The sequence below is a fragment of the Tenebrio molitor genome, unplaced genomic scaffold (genome assembly GCF_963966145.1).
Source record: "Tenebrio molitor unplaced genomic scaffold, icTenMoli1.1 SCAFFOLD_221, whole genome shotgun sequence".
In the NCBI taxonomy this organism is placed as follows: Eukaryota; Metazoa; Arthropoda; class Insecta; order Coleoptera; family Tenebrionidae; genus Tenebrio; species Tenebrio molitor.
The window spans coordinates 35,448-49,981 of NW_027184119.1; the positions used below are offsets into that span (position 1 = coordinate 35,448).

The window sequence follows — 14,534 nt, forward strand, 5'->3', positions numbered from 1 at the left end:
CACGGTTCAACTTGAGGTCTGGGTCGCGTAACCGCCTTTTCTCGCAGGGGACTTCTCCTTGCATACGTTGCCTGCTACGCTAGTCACATGACAGCACTACTCCCCGAGGAGAAGGCCGCAGAGCGCACAGTCTCAGGTGACATCCTGTTCGCGCTCCTCACCGGCCAGTCACTCGATGACGACCCATGGCAGGCGGAGGCGCTCTGTGCCCAGACGGACCCCGAGGAGTTCTTCCCCGAGAGGGGTGGTTCAGCGCGGCCCGCGAAGAGCGTCTGCGCTCAATGTCCCGTGCGCCAAGAGTGCCTCGAATACGCTCTGGAGAATGACGAGCGGTTCGGGATATGGGGAGGTCTCTCCGAGTATGAGCGCCGCCCACTCAGGCGCGACGCCGCATAACCATCAGGCATTACAGGCAGTTTCAGCACAGGACTTGCGCTAGATCGAAGCAAGGTGCTATAGTCACACCTTGTAGGGAGTCACCCGATTTCCTGCATCAGTGGAAGCGCTCTGTGGTAGTGTCTCAACCGAGACTTCATCACGGGGTCTCCCTCAACTCAGGACGAAGAAGGAAGGAAAGGCCATGTTGCAGACCAGCAATCGCTATGAAGCACACGTTCACCAGAACGTGCGCTCGAACGACGCTGTCTCGATGGCGCTGACCGGACTTCCGACGTCCGAGAAGCCTGCGTTCTGGACCCCGAGCCAGCGCATCGGTACGAGTGGAGCAATCCCGTGAGGTAGGAACAAACGGACCTACCGAATAGGGCCGCTCCACCTAAGCCGACAGGCACGGGAGGAGCGGTCCTTTTCTTGTGTCTGAGCAGGGCAAACACAAACTGAATAGCCTCATATGGACGAAGCACAAACGGTCGTGCAACGGTCTCCAAAACCGTAGGTTGTGGGTTCGATCCCCGCCGTCCATGCGAAACCTCCGAGGCACCGAAGCGAAATCGGGCTAACTGTCAAAAGGCTCGGAGGGGGTTGTCGAGGACCTGAAACCTCGGCCCTGGCGCAAGCCAGTGACAACTACACAGCGAACCCTTCGCTACTGGGGGGACCGTCATTCTGATGAGTGACGGATGCCAGCCCCATCAGTGCGCCCAGGACGACTCCTGGGGGAAGTGGACACGACTCCGAAGAACTCGGAGGTGCCAGCGGAGATGAGACGCAGAGTGCCTTCTGCGTCGGCAGGAAATGTGTGCGGCCCGCACGTCACGAGGACCTCCCCAGAGCGGGAGCGAGCGACACCAGCGGGGACTCCGTGCTCCATCTACTGCTTCAGGCACACTGCGGCTGGGAAGGGCATCCCTCTGAACAGCCGCGCTCGCGTCGTTGCCCGAGTGGCCTAAGGGACCTGACTGTAAATCAGGCGTTTCGACATCGCTGGTTCAAATCCAGCACGGCGCACTGAGCACGAGAAACACCTCTGGGAACAACACGCCCCGGGGCCTCGTGCGAAGCGAGAGACACCCCCAGGAGTGGGTACGGCTCCTGGACTCGGGACCTCGCGGGGTATGGCGCATAGCCGCCCTCCACGTGCCTCTGACTCTGTAGCGCAGATGGTTAGCGCGCCGCCCTGTCACGGCGGAGGTCGCGGGTTCAAGTCCCGTCAGGGTCGCTCAGGGTGTTGCATCGCCCTTCTGGGGAGTCGCCGTGTGGCGCGGCTCGGCCCAGACAGACAGAACGCGGTCGTGGCCAGCCCGGACAATAGGCCACCAAGACCAGCCTCTCCCCTGCCGCCTCGGTCTAGAACGGGGCGGCAGGGGACGCTGGACGCCACACACCTTGCCTTCATGGCGCAACGGATAGCGCACCTGACTACGGATCAGGAGGTTGCAGGTTCGAATCCTGCTGAGGGCACGATGCCCGGGGCGAGAGTTCCGGGCACAAAGGGCACGCCCCCATCGTCTAGCGGCCCAGGATGCTGGCCTTTCACGCCGGTTACGCCGGTTCGAATCCGGCTGGGGGTACGACTCGCGATCCAGGAGCGAGAGAAGAGACCTGGGCTTGCCTCCCTGGCGGAATCGGCAGACGCGGTGCCCTCAAAAGGCACTGTCCATCAGGGCGTGAGGGTTCAAGTCCCTCGGGAGGCACGGTGGAGCCTGCGGAAACCCTTACTCCGCTCGGGCGACCAAGTCGGCTCAGGTGATCGCGTGGCGCTCTCCCTGTGCTTGAGAGGCGGTTGCGGTCGTAGTAGGCGACCCCCACAGTTTGGCGGAGGTGGTGTAGACCCACGTCTGCGTGGCCGGTCGCGAACGGCGAGCGCAGGTGTCGAGAGCGGGTGTGACCGTGAAGGACGTGGGCGTTGGTGCACAGCAGGGAGATGTTGCCCTGTAGGTCAGGTTCGAATCCTGCCTCGCGCCCCATGGGCTTGTAGCGCAGTTGGTAGCGCGCCTCCGTGGCACGGAGGAGGTCAGGGGTTCGATCCCCCTCAGGTCCACCATCGAGAGCAGGAGAGTCCACCACACGAAGTGGTGCGAGCCGTCGTCATGCAGTCGGCAGGTACGCCATCCGCCTCTGCTCTCGGACACGGGATGGAAGTTCGGCCAGTGCACGGGTCGGGCGAGCGAATGGAGCGAGGGGATGTGCCCCTCTCTCCGCTTCGGGGTATGGCGCAGGTTGGTAGCGCGCACGCTCGGGGAGCGTGAGGTCGCAGGTTCAAATCCTGCTATCCCGACGAGGCACTGTGCGTCAGGCAGAAGCGGTCCACCTACGGCCTGTTTCTGCCCGTATAGGTGTCGGTTTGTGAATGGCAGTTGGGGCAAAGCACCCCGAGGTTCTCCAGACGGTTGTCGTTTCTGACTCCGTTTCGATGCTCCAATTGCAGAATGATCGGCTTCCCTTGCCAGACAGGAGGCAAGCCGCACGATTCGCACTCGTCAGTTAGGAGGCCCTCTTCTATCAGTCGGCGCTTCAGTGCCTGGTTGTCGCAGTACGTGGAGTTCTCAACCAGGACATCCTCCAGTGCTCTGCGAGGACGTCCCTGCTTGCGGGCAAAGTTCCCGTTAGGCAACTCCACACCGTGGTGCCTGCTCGCCTCTTTCACCCACTGCCAGTCAGTCGGGTGGCGACCCAACTTCGACAGCACTCCTGTGATCGAAGATGACGCCTTGACTGCGTCTACGAAGACCTCCCGGGAGCCGAATCGCTCCGAAGGGTGGACCGGCTTTCGGCCACTACGTGAGCGATAGGGAGGAGTCAGTCCGTAGAAGTGGCAAGCGCGGGTGAGGGCCGCATAGTTCTTGCCTGAGAGAGATAGCCCCAGCGCTAGAAGAGCCGCTCGCGCGGAAGCGTTAGCACTCAGGGCCTCCTTCAGCGCTGGCAGGTCGTGAAACTTTCCACCCGGTCGCTTCGCCGGACTGGGGCACGGTGATTGTTGGCGCGTGGATAACGCAAGGAGTAGCGCTCGCAGGCTTCTTTAGGCGCTGATAGTTGTTGGGTCCAGGGCGGTACCCGAGTGCGGCGAGGGCCTCCTTCACGGAGGTGGCGTTCGCGACCGCCCCGCTGACGGCATGCTTGTCCCAAAATGGCGAGTCCCGTTGCATATATCGAATCTAACACGCTCCGTCGAGTATTTTCAGGTTCGAATGATCCCCTGTGGGCTAACTGGTAAGCCGCCGCCCTGTTAAGGCGTCCATCACGCAGGTTCGAATCCTGCCGGGGGAGCGAGACCGCACTGCACGCAGAGGCGGTCGCATAGGGCACTTCTCCCCTGTTCTGGGGTCAAGGGGTGCCTCTCGGGCTGTGGCGCAGGTTGGTAGCGCGCGTCGTTCGGGACGACGAGGTCGCAGGTTCGAATCCTGTCAGCCCGACTCTGCCTCGATGGCTCAGTTGGTAGAGCATCCGTTTCGTAATCGGAAGGTCCCGGGTTCAAATCCCGGTCGAGGCTCGTAAGCCGGTGAAGCACAGATGGCAGTGCAGGCGTCTTGTAAACGTCAGGTCGCGGGTTCAAGTCCCGTCTCCGGCTCTTGCGCACCGGATCGTGTGCGCTCTCCCCTCCTCGGGTCAGGTACTGCCGTTGCTCTCGGAGCAGACTTGAGGGGGACGTGAGAAAAGGGGTCACGCCCAAACGATCCATGCGAATGAGGCCCAGAGGCAGGGCGTCTGCTTGCCATGCAGAAGGTCGCGGGTTCGACTCCCGTCATTCGCTCTCAGGCACCCACGTTGCCTGCATACCCGCTGGTGTAATTGGCAACACGTCCGGCTCTGGTCCGAAGAGGGCAGGTTCGAATCCTGCGCGGGTAGCGAGCATTCCTGACGGCGAGGAATGCCTCTCGGGCTTATGGCGCAATTGGTAGCGCACCTGTTTTGCAAGCAGGGGGTCGGGGTTCGAATCCCCGTAGGTCCACCAGGCGGCACTCTCCAGTGCCGCTCTGCCTTGATGGCGCAGTCGGTAGCGCGTCCCCTCGGTAAGGGGAAGGTCCCGGGTTCGATCCCCGGTCGAGGCTCTCAGGTCCAAGTCCGGCATCGGGGTGACACCCGGAGGCTGGTATCGCGTGGGGGTCGCCCTTGACCGAGGCGGCACCGAGCAAGGCCCTCCCCGAGGGATTCCGGCTCACTCTTGCCCTGCGAGGAGATCACGTCCTGCGAACGCCTACACGTTCGGCACCCCCGTCAGGGGTGGGTGGCAGTCAGCCAGGAAGGGACTTGCGGCGGCGACTGTGGAACCGAGGTCGTCGCGCCCATCCCCGGGTGCGCACCCGGGTCGGTTCATCACGCGCCTTTAGCTCAGTTGGTAGAGCATCCGGCTCTTAACCGGAGGGTCCCGGGTTCGAACCCCGGAGGGCGCACGAGGTCCCTTGGCGAGAGTCAGGGACCGCTTGCCCGCTTGGCGGAACTGGCAGACGCGCTAGGTTCAGGTCCTAGTGCCCTTCGGGGCGTGGGGGTTCGAGACCCCTGGCGGGTACGGGGAACGGCGCTGGCGAGCGCCACCCAAGTGGTCAGGAGAGAGAAGCAGGGAGTCGGCACCCTGTCCGCTCCATCAGGGGCGGGGGCGGAAGGTCAGGGCCTGGAGCGACGCACTCCGGGCCTCGGTTCCGCGCTCTCCTGACTGCGTTGCAAGCCCGTCTGGCGGAATTGGCAGACGCGATGGTCTGAGGGGCCATTGCCCTATGGGGCGCCGGGTTCAAGTCCCGGGATGGGCACCATGCGACCGCTCGGCGGTGGTCGTTCTTCGGGATGTGGCGCAGTTGGTAGCGCACCTGCTTTGGGAGCAGGGGGGTCCCCGGTTCGAGTCCGGGTATCCCGACGCGGCACCGGCCTCCGTTATGGCCGACATGGGGGTGTGGCTCAGCCTGGTTAGAGCGTCTCGCTGATAACGAGAAGGTCGGGGGTTCAAGTCCCTCCACCCCCTACTGGCGACTCATCGCAGGGTCGCTGTATGCCCCGGTCGTCTAGCGGTCAGGACACCGCCCTCTCAAGGCGGAGGTCACGGGTTCGAATCCCGTTCGGGGTACGCGAGGGTCTATGGCTCAATCCGGTAGAGCAGGGGACTTTTAATCCTCGGGTTGCAGGTTCAAATCCTGCTGGACCCACGTATGTCATCCATCAATCGGAGGAGGAGGAAATGGCGTCACTGGCCAAGATGTCGAAGTCCATCCCCGCACCCACCTCCTACGAGGTGCTCCCTATCACCGCAAGGACGGGACAACCTCGTGGCTATGGGCGTGTGAGCAGGGGTGCTACGACGACACCCCCTATGACAAGACCTCTCGGGAAGACACGGAGCGTGCGGCAAACCACCATGTCGCCACGGTCCATGGGGTAAACGGCCAGCGCGAGCCGGAATCGCGCATTGGAGAGGTGCCAGAGAGGCCTAATGGGCACGACTGCTAATCGTTGCGAGGCTGACTGCCTCACGGGGGTTCGACTCCCCCTCTCTCCGCTGTGGTCGAGGCGACTATTGGCTCTTGTCGCGCCGGGTTGTGACCCCGGTGCCGCGTCATGGCGGCTTGCGGGTTCAATTCCCCGTCGATCACCCCACGTCACCCGCTCTGCCTCGTGGCGAGTTTTGGTCGGTTGACTCCCTGGATCATTGTCGCGGGATACCGTGAGGCCACCTACAACCAGGAGGCCATGGATGGCGCGTAAGACAGTGATCGAATTGGTGGACGACATCAACGGCGAGGCGGCGGATCAGACCATCACCTTCGCTCTCGATGGAGTGTCCTACGAGATCGACCTATCCGAGGAGAATGCCGCCAAGTTGCGGGATGACATCGGGGGTTGGACTGCGCGCGCTCGTCGCACTGGAGGACGTCTCCGCACGACAGCGAAGTCCTCATCCAGGTCAGGGAATAGCGGCGCGATTCGCCAGTGGGCGAAGGAGAACGGCTACGAGGTCTCGAGCGCGGTCGCATCAGCGCCGCCGTCCAGGAGGCGTACACCGCCGCTCACTGACCGCGTAGGCAAACAGTCACAACGCCCTCCCGCTCTCACGGATGAGCAGGGGGGCGTTCTTGCGCTCCTTTGGGTGCGCGCACGGCTTCTTGGCTCAGTTGGTAGAGCGCTCGCCTGAAAAGCGAGAGGTCCCGGTTCGATCCCGGGAGGAGCCACTAGCGGGTTGGAGAAGTTCGGTATCTGCCTGGCTCATGACCAGGAGGTCGAGGGTTCGAGTCCCTCACCCGCAACTGGCTGGCCCAGCCTCACGGGCACTCATGGCGGCGTGGCTCAGTGGTAGAGCAGGCGACTCATAATCGTCAGGTCGGTGGTTCGATTCCCCCCGTCGCTACTCGAAAAGCCCTGTAAAATAAGGCACAATCATGGAAGGAGGTGTCGGACGTGACTCAGGTGGTCATCTACAACGCAGGCGGACAGCAAGTCATCGGGGAGGTACCCCTGAAGCACGCAATCGGCATGCTCCACAGAAGGGTGGCCCGCGCCAAGGAGTGGGTTGAAGGGAAGACCTTCGGCCCGTACCCCAGGGTCACCGCCGTCGAACTGGTCAACTACGTCTTCACGAAGTGGGTGTACCAGCGGACAGGCAAGGTCGTCTTCTCCAGAGGCAACCTCATGGAGAGGGACCGCTACAGGTGCGTCTACTGCAACGGCAAGGCGACGACGATGGACCACATCGTTCCTCGTTGCCAGGGCGGGAAGTCCGAATGGACCAACTGCGCCGCCGCGTGCGTGAAGCACAACTCCGACAAGGGCGGAAGGACCCCAGAGCAGGCGGGCATGACCCTCCTGTGGGAACCCTTCACCCCGAAGACCCTGGCCGAGGTTCGCCCCGGCAGGTGAAGCACCCTCAGGGAGCGCCCAGTGCGCTCCCTGAGGCCTGCGAGTGTCGTCCAGTGGCAAGGACTCCAGACTTCCACTCTGGCTACGCGGGTTCGAGTCCCGTCACTCGCTCCATGGCGCTGTGTCCGAGCGGTTAGGTCGCGGTCTGCAAAACCGTGTACACGGGTTCAAATCCCGTCAGCGCCTCTCTCATGCCCACGAGGAGAGTCCTTCTCCGGGTCGTGGCTTGTATCGCTTGGATGCGCTCCGATCAGTCATCTCTGCGGCCTTGGCGAGCACGTTGTTCGGGGTGCCTGCGATCCTCAGGGCGCGACCCAGCGTCACTTCGAGGTCGTCCAGGTCAGCACGGGCCTTCCTTGCACCGACGAACATGGCGAGCATCTCCTCAGCCTTCTCCCCCGACTCGTCTCCGTCGAGCAGATCAAGGAGGAGGCCCCTGACGTGCTCCTTGACGGAGCGCTCATCCGGGTGAGCGCTGGCCTCGATGAGTTCCTCGCGGGCCTCATTGGCGAGGGTTGCTTCATCCTCCGGTGAGCGGGAGTGAGGGTTCACCAGCCGCTTGTTCTGGCGCTTCACCCGGGCCAGCCGATGGTTGGTCAGTGCTTCGAGGAGGGTCGCTCCGCGCCCCTTGGACAGGGACAGCATCATCAAGATATTCATATCTACACAGTACCATCCACATCATCATTTAGATACACGTATCTAAACGGTGGCCGATCCCCGTTCGTCTAACGGCAGGACGCTGGATTTTGGCTCCAGTTGCAGAGGTTCGAGTCCTCTACGGGGAGCCATGGACCTGTGGCGCAGTGGTAGCGCGCCTCCATGACACGGAGAAGGTCGCTGGTTCGATCCCAGTCAGGTCCACGAAGACGGCGAGCGCTCGCCGTCTCGATCCCCGTGAGTTCGCCAGCGGGCTACGACGCTTCGGTGCGTCGAGAAGGCGGAGCCTGGAGGGCTGGCAGAGTCTGGCCTATTGCGTCCGATTCGAAATCGGTTCGGGTTGACACCCACGGGGGTTCGAATCCCTCGCCCTCCGCGCTGGTCGCGACGACAATCCGTGCATTGTCGGGCGCAACTGCTATCCTGCGGGCTTACTGCGTCCGCACAACGACACCGAGAGGAGGGGTGAAGGTGGGGGTAGACGTCACGTACGCGATCCAGGTCCCCGGGATCGGGCAAGAGCAGAAGGAAACCCGGACGGAGATCGGGCTAGTGCTCGCGCAGACACCTCGACTCGCAACACTCTTCGAGGGGGTCGATCTAGGTCTCCCACATGACCTGCGCCCCGGGGGGTCCCCATTCGGTCCGATCACGACCGAACTGCTAGCCGTTCAGTCGCTGGCTCGGTTCATCCCTCCTGGATCAGACTCCCGCCACTGGGGGTACTGGCCCATGATCCGCGAGCAGATGGAGGCGCTCCTCGAAGCGATGCAGAACCTCCCCTCGCTCGATCTCTGGTACCTCCCCGACGAGGAGACGCTGGAGTCTGGCGACGACCTCACCCTGGCCGCGAGCCGGGGCGTTGCGCACCGCGTCTCCCCTGCCCTCCTGGATGAGATGGAGCAGGACTTCCGCGCCCGATCCTGACGGCGACGATGAGCCATCGACACACCTACCCTGGGCGCTTCTAGTGCGCCCAGGGGTCACCAGAAGGGAGCGCGTCATGCGCATGGAGATCAGGCCCGCCGAGGGCGGTGCGGACGCTGAGGCGTTCGCCGTCGAACTTGGTCAGGCCGTCAGCAAGCACTCTGGCACCCCGATGGCCATGGCTGGCCGGATGGTTGTCCTGGACCGTCTTTGACCCCTCCCTGAAGGCGCTCGCGGGCGCTCATCGGGTTCAGCGGGTCCCGGCAGGAGAGAAGCAAGGGCGGAGGCACTCCTCGACCATCCTCGTTGCCTGCCTGGACGACCCAGGGTCGGACCGCCCCTCCCTGCTTCACCTGGAGGATGTCCGCACAGACACCTTCCGGTCATCGGGCGCTGGAGGACAGCACCGCAACAAGACCGACTCCGCCGTTCGCTTGACGCACCTGCCCTCCGGGGTGGTCGTCACCGCGACAGAGGAGCGCTCACAGCACCAGAACCGTGTGGTCGCCTGGAAGCGCCTGCACGGGGTGCTGGCAGAGCAGTCAGAGGTCGCGGCGCACACCAGGAGGAACCGGGAGCGGGCTGAAGACCTCGACGCGCACCGCACCTTCTCCTGGACGGCGTGGCGAGATGAGGTGCGAACTCCCTCAGGGGGTCGCACCTCTATGAGAGCGGCACTGAAGGGTCGCCTGCGGGCGCTTCTGAGGTGATCGCGCCGTGCCCATCCACTCTTCCGGGAGCGCGGGTAGGAGGTGGGTGGGCACGTATGGACCCGTGGCGCAGTTGGTAGCGCAGTTCCTTCACACGGAAACGGTCGCAGGTTCAAGTCCTGTCGGGTCCACTTATGTCAGCGCCGAAAGTTAGACTGACACACATGACTGTCCAGACTGCAAAGCCCGTCCTGGCCATGGGCATGGTCACCACCGCTGAACGCAGAGACGAGCGAGAGCACTCCCTGGAGTCCCTGGGCCGCGACGGCGTCAGGGTCTTCGAGGACCTTCGCCCAGGCCTGCGGCGCAACCACATGGCCGCATGGCAGGAGTTGTTCAAGGACCCCGAGGTGACGCACGGACTCCTGTTCCAGGACGACGTGAGAGCACCCCAGGGGTGGCGCGAGGCAGTGGGCCGCTTCCTGGGCGTGTTCCCGGGGCAGTACGCCATCTCGCTCTACTCGGGCCGCAAGGCGGCATCCCAGCCCGCCTCGACCGCCTACGGGCACCTCTTGCTCCCCGCCCGCCAATGGACTGGCGAACAGGCCCTCCTGCTCCGCCGTGAGGTGATCGTCGGCTTCAACCGCTGGCTCCTGAACGAGGAGTACATGGACGTCGTCTCCCCCGAGGACGTCAAGCACCACGACGTGCTCATCGGGGCCTTCCTCGCCAGCCGTGGAGAGAAGGTCCTGTGCGCCGCCCCGTCGCTCTTCCAGCACTCTGACGCACCTTCGACCGCAGGGCGCTCAGGGAAGCCAGGGAAGGCCGTCGAGTGGCCTGGGCAGGACTGGGATGCGGGAGAGCACTTCCGCCAGAATCTGCGCCCCCGGAGCATCCTTGCGGACCGCACGCGCCGCATGTGACCGAGGGGCGTCTTGGAGGGTTCGCGTAGAGGCCCATCGCGCTCGCTTGGAAGGCGAGAGAGGCGCAAGCCTCACAGGGGTTCGAATCCCCTACCCTCCGCGCATGAAGCGAGGGCCGGACCAGTAATCGGTCCGGCCCTCGTGGGCACCTCTTGCAGGGGCGTGTCAGGCAGTCGCGGCGAGTGCCGGAGTGTCCGCAGAGACGGTCTTGATCGCACCCTTGATGCGGTCGGGGTTCATGCCGCTGAAGACGTCGATCTCTGCGGAGTCCTCGTCCTCGCTCTCCTTCACGAAGACGGCGGGGGAACTCGTCCCCGTGCCGGGGTGGTTCCGCAACTTCGTGCGCAGAGCATCCTGCTCGTCTTCGCCTTCGATACGGATGACCTCGATGCGCTCATCCACCTTGCCAGCGCGAGGCTCGGTGCCGTCCATCATGCGCACGGTCACCTGGGAGGGGGTAATCACTCCAGCCTCGATGGCCTTGTTGACGACGCGGAGCGTGCCGTCGCACTGAACACAGAGGGACTTCGAGTAGATGTGGATGTGAGCCATGAGCGGCCTCTCTTCCTTCTGATGCGGCGGGTCTGCGCGGAGGGAGTGAGCGGCTCATCTCCGGCTTCTCAGCCTTGGGCTTGCTGTGCTGTCTTGGTCCATAGATCGTACGTCGAAGAACGGGCAAGGAAAAGGGTCTCGAATCTCCAGACCTCCTTATACATAAGGGGTTTTGGGAGTGATACCGTCCACCGAAGAGGCGAGATAGCACAGCAAGAGGGGCACGAGAGTCGCCTCTCGTGCCCCTCTTTTCGCGGGTGTGTTACGCCTGCGGAGCCTCGGGTGCATCCTCGGTGACCGCGTCGGTCGGGTTGACGTGATCCGGGTACGGGGCCTCCTCGCCGTTGTCGAGCGCGTACTTGTTCGCGTCGGCCTTCGGGTCGTTGGTGCGCTCATCCTCGGGGACACGGTCGTCGCCGCCAGCATCCTCATAGGAGCGGTCGCCCGGTCCCTGCCAGAAGAAGTCCTTCGCCTTCTGGAAGACGTTCTCGTCCTTGTCCACTGCCATGCTCGTTCACTTCCTTCCTCGATGGATCGGCCAGGAGTGTCCTGCCATCAGGTCCATCCACTCAACAACTGTAGCACCCAAGAGCAACAAGCCGCCGCGCAATGCCCAACGATTGCAGGCGGTTTACACAGCACGGCCTCGTAGTTCAGCGGATAGAGCACCTGCCTCCGGAGCAGGAAGTCGCGGGTTCGAATCCCGCCGAGGCCACGTGACACCAGCGACTTGCATTACGTTTCACATGTCTGCTAGTGTCGTTACACGCAAGGGAGAAGTGCTTCGCATGGGGTTACTTCTCTGATATGAACGAGTCGAGGGTTCGAATCCCTCCCGCCCCGCTCACGCAGGGCGTTGGTGTAGCGGCAACACGCGAAAACACCTCATCGAGACCCGTCCTCTCCCTTGCTTTCGCGGATATAGCGCAGTTGGTAGCGCGTCTGCTTCCCAAGCAGAAGGTCGCGGGTTCGAACCCCGCTATCCGCTCTGGCTCTGATGTGCATGACCACGGGTTACTTCAATTTGGATGAAACCACACCTGCGGTCGCCTGGTTCTCAGAGCCTCCCACTTCCCGATCCAAGCCAGGCGGATCACCTACCTCCCGAGAGGAGACCGTCATGGCACGGATGAACACTGCCCGCACAGCGGCCTCAGCCCGCTCCCCCATCACCTCGACTCCCGTCGCGGCCACCACCCACGAGGGCGCGCAGGGCTACGCCCGAGACGCCCGGTCCGAGGTCTTCCTCGGAGCCGTCTCGTCCCTCAACGAGGACATGTTCTACGAGAGCGCCGCCAGCCTCCGGGCACGCATCGGCGCTCGCCTGGAGACCATCGCAATCGAGGACCCCGCCTGGGTCGAGAACCTCGTCCACTGGCTCCGCTACCGGGCCAACCTGCGCTCCATCGCTGTCGTCGTCGCCGCGCTCGCCGTCAAGGCGCGCCTGGACGCAGGGCAGAGCGGCCACAACCGGGCCATCATCGCCGCGTCGATCCGTCGCGCCGACGAGCCGGGTGAGGTCCTCGCCTTCTGGCGCAACCAGATCGACTCCACGGTCCCGAGCGCCGTCAAGCGCGGTGTCGCGGATGGCCTTCGCCAGACCCTCAACGAGCGGACCTGGCTCAAGTGGCGCGGGCGCGGCGAGCGCGGCGACTTCCGCTTCGCGGACCTGCTGAACCTCGTCCACCCCAAGCCGAAGGACGCGACGCAGGACGCGCTGTTCTCGCACATCATCGAGACCGCCTACGGTCGCTCCCCCGAGATCGCAGAGGCCCTCCCGGTCCTCGCGGCACGCAAGGAGTTCCTGGCGATGAGCGAGGGCGACCAGCGCGCTCTCGTGCTCTCCGACGAGGGGTCGGCCCACCTGCGCGCCGCAGGGATCACCTGGGAGGCTCTCTCGGGCATCCTCCCGGGCGGACTCGGCGCTCGCGAGTGGGAGGCTGTCATCCCGAACCTGGGCTACCAGGCCTTGATGATGAACCTCCGCAACTTCGAGGAGAAGGGCGTCAGTGCCTCGGTGCTGGAGGATGTGTCCGCACGTCTGGCCAGCCGTGATGAGGTCGTCGGCGCTCGTCTCATGCCCATGCAGTTCCTCTCGGCCTACCGGAACGCGCCCCTGCGTTTCCAGTGGCCGCTGGAGCAGGGCATGGGGCACACGCTGGAGAACGTCCCGGCGCTGTCGGGTCGGACTCTGATCCTCGTGGACTGCTCGGCCTCGATGAACGATCTCCTCTCCGCGCGAGGCACACTGAGCCGGATGGATGCGGCGTCGATCTTCGGGTCGGCACTCGCCCTGAGGGCGCAGGACGTGACGCTGGTGGCCTACGGGTCGAACTCCCACGTGGTGTCCTTCCGGAAGGCTGACTCGGTCCTGCCGCTGTCTCAGCGGTTCTCCAACATGGGGATGACCGAGACGGAGGATGCGGTGCGCCGCCACTTCGACGGTCACGACCGCGTCGTGAACCTGACGGACGAGCAGGCGGGCCAGAACGGTCGAGGCGACGTCTATGCGAGCGTCCCGGAGAAGACCCCGGTCTTCACCTGGAACCTCGCTGGCTACGAGCACGGAGCCAGCCCCTCGGGTGCTGGCAACCGCCACACCTTCGGAGGCCTCTCCGACCTCGGGTTCGACCTGATCCCGAGGCTGGAGAAGGGGCGGATCGAGAACTGGGGCTTCCTGGCTCTCTGATCCCCCGCAGTACGGCCCGCAGGGCGGACGCTTGTCCACTCTGCGGGCCGTACTGCTATAGAATGACGGAATGACCAATAACACCTTGCAGATCAAGCAACTCACGCCCAACGCGGTCGTCCCCACCTACGCACATGAGGGTGACGCGGGCATGGACCTGAGGGCATCCGAGGAGGCCTCCATCCCGCCCGGAAGCCGCGCACTCGTGGGGACTGGAATCGCCATCGCGCTTCCCCGTGCGCACGTCGGACTGGTGCACCCGCGATCCGGCCTCGCCGCCAAGAACGGGATCACGGTCCTCAATGCACCCGGCACCATCGACGCGGGATACCGAGGGGAGGTCAAGGTCATCCTCCTCAACACCAGCGACGAGACCTTCACCATCTCCCCGGGGGATCGCATCGCTCAACTGGTCATCCAGAAGGTCGAGCGCCCCGACATCGAGGTCGTGGCGTCCCTGGATGAAGACACGGCGCGAGGTGCTGGCGGCTTCGGATCGACGGGCGTCGCCTGACCTTCAGCGGGGAGCCTCGCGCTCCCTGCACTGCCTCTGTGGCGCAAGCGGATAGCGCATCGGCCTTCTAATCCGACGGGTGCAGGTTCGAGTCCTGCCAGGGGCGCTTTACATGTCACGCATGTGTGCTACTGTAGGTGGCACACCAACCAACCAGGAGGTCGCCATGAGGTAAGCACCGTTCTCTACAGGGGAGCAACGCTCCTCGGAACCGTGCGGGAAGAAGGCCCGCCACATGTCCAGGACCACCAAGGACCTGCCCTACCGCATCCGCGTCCAGAACGCCCCCACCTCGAACACCGAGGAGTTCCACTACGGGTGCGACCGCGACCCCGAGGGTCGCAAGCGCTACGTGCGCACCGAGACCGAGATCATCGACC

At 64.1% G+C, this 14,534-nt stretch overlaps 2 protein-coding genes and 25 non-coding genes across 27 annotated transcripts; all 27 read left to right on the forward strand.

Moving 5' to 3' along the window:
• Positions 1–1,326: 1,326 nt before the first annotated feature.
• Positions 1,327–1,407, forward strand: TRNAY-GUA (transfer RNA tyrosine (anticodon GUA)). Its single transcript has one exon. It is a non-coding gene; the product is annotated as a tRNA-Tyr (tRNA).
• Positions 1,408–1,544: 137 nt separating this feature from the next.
• Positions 1,545–1,618, forward strand: TRNAD-GUC (transfer RNA aspartic acid (anticodon GUC)). The gene has a single exon. It is a non-coding gene; the product is annotated as a tRNA-Asp (tRNA).
• A 169-nt stretch (positions 1,619–1,787) lies between these two features.
• TRNAR-ACG (transfer RNA arginine (anticodon ACG)) lies at positions 1,788–1,860 on the forward strand. Its single transcript has one exon. It is a non-coding gene; the product is annotated as a tRNA-Arg (tRNA).
• Positions 1,861–2,009: 149 nt separating this feature from the next.
• On the forward strand, positions 2,010–2,093 carry TRNAL-CAA (transfer RNA leucine (anticodon CAA)). Its single transcript has one exon. It is a non-coding gene; the product is annotated as a tRNA-Leu (tRNA).
• A 274-nt stretch (positions 2,094–2,367) lies between these two features.
• Positions 2,368–2,440, forward strand: TRNAA-GGC (transfer RNA alanine (anticodon GGC)). Its single transcript has one exon. It is a non-coding gene; the product is annotated as a tRNA-Ala (tRNA).
• A 163-nt stretch (positions 2,441–2,603) lies between these two features.
• TRNAP-GGG (transfer RNA proline (anticodon GGG)) lies at positions 2,604–2,677 on the forward strand. Its single transcript has one exon. It is a non-coding gene; the product is annotated as a tRNA-Pro (tRNA).
• Positions 2,678–3,738: 1,061 nt separating this feature from the next.
• Positions 3,739–3,812, forward strand: TRNAP-CGG (transfer RNA proline (anticodon CGG)). Its single transcript has one exon. It is a non-coding gene; the product is annotated as a tRNA-Pro (tRNA).
• A 4-nt stretch (positions 3,813–3,816) lies between these two features.
• On the forward strand, positions 3,817–3,889 carry TRNAT-CGU (transfer RNA threonine (anticodon CGU)). Its single transcript has one exon. It is a non-coding gene; the product is annotated as a tRNA-Thr (tRNA).
• A 189-nt stretch (positions 3,890–4,078) lies between these two features.
• TRNAG-GCC (transfer RNA glycine (anticodon GCC)) lies at positions 4,079–4,150 on the forward strand. Its single transcript has one exon. It is a non-coding gene; the product is annotated as a tRNA-Gly (tRNA).
• Positions 4,151–4,276: 126 nt separating this feature from the next.
• Positions 4,277–4,348, forward strand: TRNAA-UGC (transfer RNA alanine (anticodon UGC)). Its single transcript has one exon. It is a non-coding gene; the product is annotated as a tRNA-Ala (tRNA).
• Positions 4,349–4,375: 27 nt separating this feature from the next.
• Positions 4,376–4,448, forward strand: TRNAT-GGU (transfer RNA threonine (anticodon GGU)). Its single transcript has one exon. It is a non-coding gene; the product is annotated as a tRNA-Thr (tRNA).
• A 269-nt stretch (positions 4,449–4,717) lies between these two features.
• Positions 4,718–4,790, forward strand: TRNAK-CUU (transfer RNA lysine (anticodon CUU)). Its single transcript has one exon. It is a non-coding gene; the product is annotated as a tRNA-Lys (tRNA).
• Positions 4,791–5,174: 384 nt separating this feature from the next.
• On the forward strand, positions 5,175–5,248 carry TRNAP-UGG (transfer RNA proline (anticodon UGG)). Its single transcript has one exon. It is a non-coding gene; the product is annotated as a tRNA-Pro (tRNA).
• Positions 5,249–5,278: 30 nt separating this feature from the next.
• TRNAI-GAU (transfer RNA isoleucine (anticodon GAU)) lies at positions 5,279–5,353 on the forward strand. The gene has a single exon. It is a non-coding gene; the product is annotated as a tRNA-Ile (tRNA).
• A 29-nt stretch (positions 5,354–5,382) lies between these two features.
• On the forward strand, positions 5,383–5,455 carry TRNAE-CUC (transfer RNA glutamic acid (anticodon CUC)). The gene has a single exon. It is a non-coding gene; the product is annotated as a tRNA-Glu (tRNA).
• Positions 5,456–5,460: 5 nt separating this feature from the next.
• TRNAK-UUU (transfer RNA lysine (anticodon UUU)) lies at positions 5,461–5,534 on the forward strand. The gene has a single exon. It is a non-coding gene; the product is annotated as a tRNA-Lys (tRNA).
• A 948-nt stretch (positions 5,535–6,482) lies between these two features.
• TRNAF-GAA (transfer RNA phenylalanine (anticodon GAA)) lies at positions 6,483–6,554 on the forward strand. Its single transcript has one exon. It is a non-coding gene; the product is annotated as a tRNA-Phe (tRNA).
• A 104-nt stretch (positions 6,555–6,658) lies between these two features.
• Positions 6,659–6,730, forward strand: TRNAM-CAU (transfer RNA methionine (anticodon CAU)). Its single transcript has one exon. It is a non-coding gene; the product is annotated as a tRNA-Met (tRNA).
• A 548-nt stretch (positions 6,731–7,278) lies between these two features.
• Positions 7,279–7,350, forward strand: TRNAG-UCC (transfer RNA glycine (anticodon UCC)). Its single transcript has one exon. It is a non-coding gene; the product is annotated as a tRNA-Gly (tRNA).
• A 606-nt stretch (positions 7,351–7,956) lies between these two features.
• On the forward strand, positions 7,957–8,027 carry TRNAQ-UUG (transfer RNA glutamine (anticodon UUG)). The gene has a single exon. It is a non-coding gene; the product is annotated as a tRNA-Gln (tRNA).
• A 4-nt stretch (positions 8,028–8,031) lies between these two features.
• Positions 8,032–8,103, forward strand: TRNAV-GAC (transfer RNA valine (anticodon GAC)). The gene has a single exon. It is a non-coding gene; the product is annotated as a tRNA-Val (tRNA).
• A 799-nt stretch (positions 8,104–8,902) lies between these two features.
• LOC138140778 (peptide chain release factor 1-like) lies at positions 8,903–9,536 on the forward strand. Its single transcript, XM_069061721.1, has 2 exons — positions 8,903–9,019; positions 9,081–9,536. The coding sequence occupies exons 1-2, from the start codon at positions 8,903–8,905 to the stop codon at positions 9,534–9,536; spliced, it is 573 nt and encodes a 190-aa protein (XP_068917822.1).
• A 58-nt stretch (positions 9,537–9,594) lies between these two features.
• On the forward strand, positions 9,595–9,667 carry TRNAV-CAC (transfer RNA valine (anticodon CAC)). Its single transcript has one exon. It is a non-coding gene; the product is annotated as a tRNA-Val (tRNA).
• Positions 9,668–11,593: 1,926 nt separating this feature from the next.
• Positions 11,594–11,666, forward strand: TRNAR-CCG (transfer RNA arginine (anticodon CCG)). The gene has a single exon. It is a non-coding gene; the product is annotated as a tRNA-Arg (tRNA).
• A 200-nt stretch (positions 11,667–11,866) lies between these two features.
• TRNAG-CCC (transfer RNA glycine (anticodon CCC)) lies at positions 11,867–11,939 on the forward strand. The gene has a single exon. It is a non-coding gene; the product is annotated as a tRNA-Gly (tRNA).
• Positions 11,940–13,710: 1,771 nt separating this feature from the next.
• On the forward strand, positions 13,711–14,506 carry LOC138140779 (deoxyuridine 5'-triphosphate nucleotidohydrolase-like; the record flags this gene model as incomplete). The annotated part of the gene is made up of 2 exons (XM_069061722.1): positions 13,711–14,119; positions 14,346–14,506. Coding segments are annotated over exons 1-2 (570 nt in total), but the record flags the coding sequence as incomplete, so codon positions are not given.
• On the forward strand, positions 14,187–14,260 carry TRNAR-UCU (transfer RNA arginine (anticodon UCU)). The gene has a single exon. It is a non-coding gene; the product is annotated as a tRNA-Arg (tRNA).
• Positions 14,507–14,534: the final 28 nt, after the last annotated feature.

Excerpts from the sequence above, each read along its gene's own strand:
- LOC138140778 (XM_069061721.1), top strand. The coding sequence starts at position 8,903 with ATGCGCATGGAGATCAGGCCCGCCGAGGGCGGTGCGGACGCTGAGGCG. Across the intron at positions 9,020-9,080 it reads TGGCCATGGCTGGCCGGATG|CGGGTCCCGGCAGGAGAGAA; the intron begins GTTGTCCTGGAC and ends CATCGGGTTCAG.